The 10,157-nt window shown below is 38.9% G+C and overlaps 1 protein-coding gene across 1 annotated transcript; it reads left to right on the top strand.

Annotated features, from left to right (window-relative positions):
- Positions 1–1,410: 1,410 nt before the first annotated feature.
- On the top strand, positions 1,411–7,019 carry LOC102203168 (zinc finger protein 37). Its single transcript, XM_005738134.1, has 2 exons — positions 1,411–1,662; positions 3,994–7,019. The coding sequence occupies exons 1-2, from the start codon at positions 1,491–1,493 to the stop codon at positions 6,468–6,470; spliced, it is 2,649 nt and encodes an 882-aa protein (XP_005738191.1). The 5' UTR covers positions 1,411–1,490; the 3' UTR covers positions 6,471–7,019.
- Positions 7,020–10,157: the final 3,138 nt, after the last annotated feature.

Raw genomic sequence — 10,157 nt, forward strand, 5'->3', positions numbered from 1 at the left:
AGAAGTTACAGTATTGTTTGCTTTTTTTTTTTTTTAGCTTTTCTCTTCTCTTCTTCTCTTCTTTTCACTTAGTAAATTTGCACGCCAGTATACACTATTACATATATATATAGCACATAGCAAGGGCTGATTTTAGCTAACCTCTTGTAACGTGTACTGTAGAGAAAAACAGTTAAGATACATGATGCTGGATCTAAATGTAAAACATGTTTATGTCTTTATCAAACTTGCGTGTTAACTAATGAAGGAAGTTAATAGTTGCTGTTTAAAATTAGTTAAGGGGATTGATTTATTGAAGTAACAATAGACAATAAAGGTAGCATTGCCCAGTCAGTATTTTAGGCTATATAACTTGTTTTACTGTATTCATCTCCATTTATAGATATTTAGATACCAAAAAGAATCCTCAGAGCCATCTATGCAGTCTGAAAGTCTTTGGCATTTTGTGTTTATTTTGTTCTTTGCAGTATTTGTTGCCCTGAAATTATTGTATATCTATGTAATGTTACACTAAATGCTCAGTTTGACTATATCCCTGTGTGTGTTTTGCATTTTTATTTCACTCACCACAGCACTGTTATCTTTCCACAACATCAAATTGTTCCTCACAGCAACATGAATTGGTTTGAGGAGCTATAATATACAAAATCTTTGTATTAGTATTTCTTTCTCTGTCTGCCAATTTGTCCTACAAGCTCAGGATGTGATCAACCAAACTTGACCTGCAGATATATCTTAGGTCCTTCAAGGTTCTTATGACCCACAAAATGACCTGTTTTTAGCATCTGTGCACCTATAACAACTTAACCTATGCCTCCCTTTATGCACTTAAAAAACATCAAAGCATCGTGTTTTAATTCCACAGCCATCAACGTGGCCAGTCCAAACAATACTGTAGTATATCATATAATATAATAGCATATCATATCATGTAATACTGGAAAGAGAAACTCATGCATTTAATTCTTATCTTTCTTTCAAACTATTTAATTAAAGCAACCACTGTATCGCTTTATATATGTAAATATTGATCATAGTGCTCTTTACAGTTCTATAGAAAGAATTTCACAAGTACATAAAACAGTGTTCAGGGGTTTTTGGGAGGAAATATGAGATCACTCTGTGTGTTTTTTGTGGTCAGCAGTGTGGGCAATTTGTTTTTCACATAGGGCCAGGTTTGCAGAGTTTGTAGAGAGCAAGTTTGTAGAGCTTTTTTCCCTTACAAAATGAAATCATCATTGCAAAACTGCATTTTGTATTTACTCGAGTTATTTTTTATAAATGGTTTTTCTTAATATTAAAAATTCTTTGACTATTTGAAACATGTAAGTGTGACATGTATGCATGCCTTTTGCACGCCGGACAGTAGGTGGTGGTAGTGAGCGGGTACAGGATGTGTGTATCGCCCAGTATCACTTGCGGAAGTTAAAAGAAAAGTGCGCAAGTTTAGGCAGCTTCGAAGTCAAAGCGTCTACATTTTAGATGTAACAATGTATCCCGTTCAAAGCATGCGTAAGTTTGTCTGTGATCGACTAACAGCAGCTGCCCAAGAAATACTGGGAGCGTTTGAAAAGAGAGTAGAAGAGTACGAGTCAGAAATCGCACGTCAACGCAGGCTGCTGGATACAGTGTTCACACCGGAGATAAAGTTGCAGGATAAAGGTCGGTCAGATTACCTTGCTCCTCAGTAAAGAGTCCTGTTATGTTTGAAACGATGACTGGTTAAAATGAATCAGTCCTTGGATATTCATTTCTTAATTGTGCCAGGATCACTGTGTGGTCAGAGCAGTTTGACAGGTATAATGTACCATTTGGTTTCCACTGAATGACACAATTTATTTTATTTTTAATAGCTGGATGTTGTACCTCGGTAATGTAACAAAAGCTGACACAAAGTCCTCAAATCCTCAGCTGAACCAAAGATCCTTGTAATGCTGGGCTTACACTGTGCGGTTTTTTCAGTCGCGCCAATCAGCTCCTGCTCAAACTGTACGATTGACTCGCAGGGGTTAGAAGTTCGTAGGTCACGATGCAGGGTCTCACACTATACGGCCCGATGCTCTGATGCGACCTGAGTGCTCACACTGTGCGTCCATAAAATGAAGGTTATAACAGAAATTCTGTCGCTCGCTCGCTCTCCCTTTCTGTCTTTCACTCACAGAGACACGCACACCACCACCATCAACTTTGCTAAATTGCTAATGAAAAACATTAGCATTGCAGCTGTAATTGAGCAGCAGTGTAAACCCAACTATTTTCACGGTTGTTGTGATAATTTTGTGAGGCCTCATCGAAAAGGCTCGGATGAGCTTGCCATAGTTCTACAAGTTGTGCCTCCATCGCTTGTGTCCGGATCTCACGCTGCACTGCCGTGCCGCGCCGTCTTCTTCGCTGACATTTGTGTTTGCGCGTGCGCAGTGTGAGAAGCTGCGGTGACACCCTCACGACCAAGCGATTGATGATCGGGAGCTGGTCGTGAGGTGTTAATCGCTTCTCGTTAACCCACGTATACTACACGATGCACGACGCACGATGAAGGTCAAAATCGGACCGATCGCCAAAACGGTCGCACGACTCGTGCCAAAAATCGCAGTGTATGCCCAGCTTTATATAGATGATGCATGTCTTGGGGAAGTCGTCTCATGTCACGTGTAAGGTCGAGCGGGTAATGACAAGGCAAGGCAATCATTAACACATCTGTGTCTCAGCAAGCAATGGAAATGAACAACTAAGCGGAGTTATTAGATACAATACCGAGATACTATTTTTGATCAAAATGTTGGTGACATATCACATCAATACATTTTTGCATTCAAACTTCCCAGCAGGTTTCATTTTAACAGCTAGAACAAAATGTATCCAGTGTCTTACTAGTATGTGTCTCAGTTGTCGTTAATGATGATGAGGACACATCCTCATTAATTATTAGAGCTGTAATTTGCACGGTCTCTCCCTGGACTGCACGGGGCTTGTCCTGTTCTGCTTCTTAGTTCACAGATGAATGATTTGCACAAGTCCACAGGATCAGATGAGGAGATAAATAACTTTTGATGTGCCAAATAATGCCTTTAGGTGAGGTTGCATCGGGGTTGCCGTCTACATTTTTGGCCTATACCTTTAAACTCACAGAGAATTTAGGTGAGGTTGCATCGGGGTTGCCGTCTACATTTTTGGCCTATACCTTTAAACTCACAGAGAATAGTTTTTAGTGTGCTTGGTGGTGAGTCTGGTTTCCCACTTGGGTGCTTTGTAGATTTTAAAGAGGCAGTCCTATAATTTTAAATTTAGATCCTGAAAATGAAAGTCGGTTCATTATTGAGGTTGAGGTCAGTCGAATACTACAATTATTGTTTTGTTTTGTTATCAGTTCCGTAGATAGACTTTAGCTCTAAACACCCACCTACAGGTCTCTGTCTTTGTGACTATAGCACTACTGGAAATGCTATTTGGAAATGCTTTTTACAGAATGAAACTTTTTTTGCTCCTTTTTCAGAAACCAATACATTCATACAATTCAATTTAAAATTGAATTCGATTTTATTTATGCAGCACCAATTCACAACCAAGTCACCTCAATTCGCTTTACATTGTAGGGAAAGAGCCTACAGTATTAGAATGCAAACCTCAACATTTAGATGTCCAGCCAAAATTAAATAATTACTAATGACTGAATGCAATTGTGATACATAAACACTCAGAGTGAAGATAGGTGAGTGAAACAGAAATGCTCAGTGCATCATGGGAAGTTCTCCAGCAGTCTAAGCCTATTGCAGCACGACTAAGGGACGGTTTAAAAGCATGTTACAGTTTTTATCAGCAGTTTAATCCTTATAAGTTACCACAGAGATGAATGCTGTCACATTCAAGGTGATGCATGGCTTTTAAATTCTATCACTAATAAACAATGTACATACAGAAAGTGTCATTTTTAGCTAATGGCTATAAGCAAAAAATATTTTAAACACTGTCCCTTTCTTTCCTTCCTCCCTTTAGATCTTGCAAATACTTCTTTGAGTCAGCAGCAGAGTGACTCCACTGTTCAGCCTGATATTACACGGATTAAAGATGAGCATGAGGAAATGTGCATCAGTCAGGAACGACAGCAGCTCAAACAGCAGCAGGCGCCTGCTGCTCCTAAGGTGACTCCAGCTTCAACTGATCAAAGTGTCCGCAGTGATCAGTCTCAGCCTTCAGGTCCTGACCAAACGAATCCTGCTGCAAGTAATGATCCCAAACCCAGTGTCCCTAATGAAGAGGAACGTGACAGAGAGAGTTCTCCAGTACCACCTCCAGATGATGACAACCACTTCTTCTGTCACAACTCAGATGAAGGGGAGAGTCAAGCTGACATAACTTGTAACTATGGAAGTGAAACACCAACAAGAGGCGATACGGACACATCATCAGCTATTACAGCAGCGCAGCCGTTAGATAAGGAAAACAATGATGTGGGCAGCACAGCAAACAGTGGTACAGAGGAAGGACAGGTGTGTACCAATGAGAGCAATGAGCCAGCATCAGATAGAAGTTGTAACATTGAAAACACATCATCAACCAGTAATTCTGAGTTAACACCTACTGTAAGATGTAATAGTGAGACCACATCAGCTATGACTACTGAGCCAACACCGAACAAGAAACATATAGATGGGAATGAAACGTCAACTGCAACTGCTGGCCTAACGACTAACACAAAACAAAGTGGTGACTACACAACATCTACAAAAAGCACTGAACAAACACTAACAAAGAGCCCAACAGAAACTAGATGCCCCGATGTAACGCCACATGAGAAACACGATCAAGCGAGCCCCCCGTTAAAAGGGAATGGTGAGCCAGCGGCAAATAAGTCAAGTCACGATGGGGAATCAAGCTCATCTGTCAGCCTATATGAAAAAAGCAGTGGTAAGAAAGCATCAGCTACAAGTGATGAGTATGCATCTAGAAAGAAACACAGCAAGAAAAAAACAAGCAGAAGTACTGATTTAGCTGCAAGTAGGAAACTCAAAGATGGAAAAATGTCATCAAGTACAACTCCTCAGTTAATGCCAAATGAGAAGCATAAAGACTGGGATGCAAATGATGTCACTGAGCCTTCACCAGACTTTACATGTCACGACATATCAATGGAAAGTACTGAGCCAATTCAAAATAAGACTAGTGACCATGAACAGGTAGCATCAAATGAAAGTCCAGTTCAGGCAGAACCCACTGAGGGGAACACATCCTCAATTTCAAGTCCTGACCTAGCACAAAAGAAGCAGAGTGAAGGAAAACTAGCTTCTCCTTCAAACACTGAAATGGCACAAAGTAAGAATTCTAACAGTGACGAAGCCACATTGGCCGAAAGTACAGAAACATCGCCAAATAAGATGCCTGGTGATGAGACTACAAGTACTACGTCAACCTCAAGTAGGAAACTTACACATCAGAGAACATCTTCAACCAGAAGCAGGGATTTAACAAAACAAAAGAAGCATAGACATAGAGACGCAAAGTCTTCAAGTAGTAAGGAAGCAGCACTGCTGAAAAGACAAAATGATGGGAGCGCAACATCAGGAGGAAGCACCGACCCAACACAACGGAAAAGACATAAGGATCAGAGTGGGGAATCCACCCAAACTACAGAGGCAAGACACAGTAAGAGAAACAACAATGGGAGCAAAAAATCAAGTGGAAGTACTGATCCAACACAAAAGAAGAGACATAGGGAAAGTGAAAAACGCTTAAAAGCATCAAGCCAGAATGATGGTGGTAATGCCAAAGATGAGGAAAATCCTTACAAGTGTGACCGGTGTGGCAAAGTGATGTCCAACTTCAAAAACTACAAATTTCATATGAAGAGCCACACAGTTGAGAAGACGTTCAAATGTGAGACTTGTGGCAAGATGTTCCGGGAAAGTTGGGATTTAAATAAACATTTAGTGATTCATTCAGCCGAGAAACCCTTCAAGTGCGACGTCTGTGGAAACGGGTTCAACCGACGTTATAATCTCGACCTGCACGCCAGGGTTCACACTGGGGAAAAGCCTTACAAATGTAGCACCTGCGGGAAAAGCTTCAGCGCCTGTGTGAACATGAAGAAGCACATGAGAATCCACACCGGTGAGAAGCCTTACACTTGCAACGAGTGCGGTAAAGAGTTTGCGGATTCTTCTGCTTTCAAGAATCATTCGCGAGTGCACACGGGGGAAAGGCCCTTCAAGTGTACCTACTGCAAGAAAAAATTTGCTACCAACACGACTTTGAAAAGGCACACCAGAACACATACAGGTGAAAAACCGTATAAATGCACCGTGTGTGATAAGGCGTTCAGTCACAAAACCGACCTGAAAGGACACATGAGGATGCACACTGGCGAGAAGCCCTACAAATGCACTAGTTGTGGGGAACAGTTCTCCACCTGGTTAAAACTTCATAAGCATAAAGGGCGTGCACATGCAAGCGAATCAGAAAAACCCGCCGAATAACTGGTCGTACCAAATGAATGAACTTGTTTTTGCTTTTCGTTTTCTTGTGATTTACTTCATAGTTTTGAATTTTTTGGACATTCCAGGTGTTGAGGTCAAACAGGGTTCTTTATTGTGTATTTTTTCTGGTACTAGTGAGAAGTTAAAAATCAATTCAGGAAGGTCACTTTGAGTAAAAGATCTGCAAAGAGCTATGCTTTTCAAGGCTTACAAGCAAATACTGGAAATACTACAGAAAGCTTTACACTCTCACACTGATGACAGTTTGTTATTTGTGACAAAAAGATTGTATGTTTTCCCTTTCCTTCTTGGCTTACACTTTTCTGTTACAAGTCGACGTGAGAGCTTTTTTTTCTTTCCATTCTGTGTTATTTTTGTCTGCATTTCTCAGAGAAGGTTGCACTTTTGCACTATGTCATTCTAAATACGGCCTTAACAAGGCCAGTCTTATTATGGCAACTCAAAAAGAAAATTCTGTATCAGAACGGTTAACCCCTAAAATGAATAGAATAGAATAGAATTCAACTTTGTCATTGCACATGTCACAGGTACAGGGCAACGAAATGACAGTTTGCATCCATCCAGAAGTGCTTTAGCCATGATATAGAAATATTACAATATATATCAGCAATGATATAGATATGTAAGTATATTACAGAAATGGGTCTATTGTGGTATGTAATATGTACACGGTATGAAGTATGTTATGAATGTGAATATACAGTTGTCCATTTTGTGTGTGTGTGTGTATGTTCAGTCCATGTGTTAACGTGGGTCAGCTGTCAGGAGGCAGAGTTCAGGAGTCTGACAGCTGTGGGGAAGAAGCTGTTCCGGTACCTGGTGGTCTTAGTCCGGAGGCTCCTGTGGTGCCTCCCAGAGGGCAGGAGGGTGAAGAGTCCATGTGATGGGTGACTGGGGTCTTTGATGATTTCCCCAGCCCTTTTCAAACACCACTTCTTGTAGATGTCAAATGCTGGCTTTACCTGGACCATTTTACACTGGACATCATTGTCGTTTATTACTCACAGAAAGTTTTGATGGCTGGACTTTTCCATCTTTTCGGGTTGTTGGTAGTTTCCATTTATGTGCAATGGTGGCTGCAAACTGCATTACCACCACCTTCTGGGAGTAAAAGCACATTAGATAAGAGAGATAAGAGATAAGATAAAACGTTATTAATCCCTCGGGTGGGTTCCTCTGGGAAATTCGGTACATTACATCCTGTGACTGATTTAAAAATGGGAAACTATATATTTCAGGACAAAAGCCATAGTCAGTCAGTTTTATTTTTATAGCAAATGTTAAATTATTTGATAATCATGACTATTAATTACTAAATGCAATGTAAATATTATATCAGATCCAACTCTGCAGGGAAAGCTGACGCCTCTTGGTATTTCCTATAAAAAGCTGTTGCATTTTTTTTTTAAAGGTTTTGTATGATAGTGAACTTTTACATATTTATAATTTTGTACCATTTGCTCTTGCTTAAGCAAATGCTTTGGTTTTTGGATTGTTTTTTACATCTGTAAATATTCTTGTTAAAGAAATCTGGGAATTCCATCAGACAGACCATGGACAACAAAGTCAGACGAGTCAAAAGCCAGTGGTTGTGACTTTTGACGAGCTTTACAGTTGTTTAAATACAGTACACAGAAGTGCTTCTTGCCACAAGAATGCCTTCATTGCCTCAATGTGTTAATAAGTGTTGTACTAGAACAGCAAGCAAAAGGAACACAATGTTTGTTTGGTTTTTTTTGTTTTTGTCTTGTTGGTAATGATTTTATTTGATTTTTCTTTTTCAGTGTTTTTTCCCATTTTTGTCATCAGAGCATAGACTTGTAAAACAGTCAGTGAATGTCTTATTAATGGGTTTACAATAAACCACCATGCCTTTTGTAATTGTCAATAAGTAATGTGTGCTCTTTCTGAATCTGTAGGATCCACGTTGACTTTCGTTAAATTATTTGTGATGTATTGAGACAAGAAGAATTAAGAGATTCGTTTTTGTGTAAGTGAAGGAGAAAAAAGTTACAGTGCAATAAATTCTGCTCTTATTAAACATGTGTTCTGATGATGATTCATTATTTAGAGCATATTAGTAGTTTTTAACAAGACTGCTTAAGTTGCTTTTGAAGCCTGAAGTAAAGTTACAAAGGTCAGGTGTATATGTAGGTTAATATTTAATATTTGCGTACGCTTGTTGAACACTTTTCTAAGGTATCCTTTGGTAGGACCTTTTTCACACAGAGAACTGTTGATCAGTGAATATTCCCTTTTTCAAACCATTCCCTGCACAGCCTAGAGATGGTTGTGTTTGAAATTCCCAGTAGATCTGCAGTAACTGAAATACTCAGACCAACAACCAAGTCTCATTCAAAATCATTTAAATCAAATCAATAAATATTTTTTGCTATTATGATGCACATTTTGAAATTTAGCAGGTCGTCTTGACTATGTTGTTATATCTAAATCCATTAAGTGATTGGCTTAGATGTTTGTGTTAAGTAGTAGTTGAAATAATGTACCTAATATAGTGGCTGGCAAATGTGTGTTCACATGTATAATGTCAGGTCTATCTAAAGATATTAAAGACCTATTATGTTTTTATTTTTAGTTTTATGGTTTCCAAATAATTAAAAAAATGTTAAAATAAGTTTTAAAAATGTTACAAATTAAACTACTATTTTTATTGTTCTTCACAAAAGTACATATTTGTTGGGTGAAAGAGTTAAAATGTAATTTGGAGGCTAACAAAAATGTGGTAATTTGAGATACATCACATGGTCACGTAACAGTGAGTGGACACAAAAAAATTGATTACTCGTTTACTCAGTCCCATTCTGCCATCATGTGGTCCATTATATTTTTGGCTGCATCATGAGAAAATGTGATTTAATAATCGATTTTTAAAAATCTGCAAATTGAACTGCTGCTTTCATGCTGCTATCAACAATCCCTGTACAGTATTTTCTATTTCTTCCCCACAATATCTTGAAACAACTAGAAAACAGCTAACTGCTATAAACACCTGCAGCTGATGACAGAACAGCTCTCAGAGCGTATGGGCACGACTTCAAAGAAGATCACAGCAGAATTAAAGAGCAGAATCTGAAATAAATAAATATATTAACAAACAAAGGAAAAACACGAAGGTCCTGGGAAAATATTTTTACAGTATGAAGTTAAAACTCTTGTAGTAAAACTAAAAGCCCTTTTTTTGGTCATTGTTTATCTATTTAGCTAAGAATTAAGCAGACTATCCGGAAAACATCTTCAGATTTTTTATCGCAAAACAGTCTAGCTGTGGATTTGCTTCTTGTCCTTCCCTTATATGCTTTATCTCCTCACATTTCTCTCTGCACTGTTATAGTTACACAATAATCAAAAGTTTAGTCAGTGCAAAAATATTATTTTAGTGCCGAAGTTGCTGTCAGATGTGCATTTATATAGTTGCATATACAGAGTGATAAGAAATTGACAACAGATTCTTACAATGGAGAGCAGGCCAAGACTACCTATCTGTCTGTAGAAGAGACCACCCACCTGCCTCTTTGTACTGTATATTTATCAGGCTTTGTTGCAGTGCTTTATCAGTGACTCCGAGTTACAGAATCACAGTGGGTCCACTGTCATTTCGGACTATTAGTAACTCACAGGTGGGTTCATGAGTCATCCAGACTCTGT

This window comes from Pundamilia nyererei, unplaced genomic scaffold (assembly GCF_000239375.1).
Source record: "Pundamilia nyererei isolate P.nyererei 1_Seehausen unplaced genomic scaffold, PunNye1.0 scaffold00082, whole genome shotgun sequence".
Lineage (NCBI taxonomy): Eukaryota > Metazoa > Chordata > Actinopteri > Cichliformes > Cichlidae > Pundamilia > Pundamilia nyererei.

Bases quoted from the DNA above. Each gene is read 5' to 3' on its own strand.
- LOC102203168 (XM_005738134.1), top strand. From the start codon at position 1,491: ATGTATCCCGTTCAAAGCATGCGTAAGTTTGTCTGTGATCGACTAACA. The intron at 1,663-3,993 runs GTCGGTCAGATT...TCCTCCCTTTAG, and splicing joins GATAAAGTTGCAGGATAAAG to ATCTTGCAAATACTTCTTTG.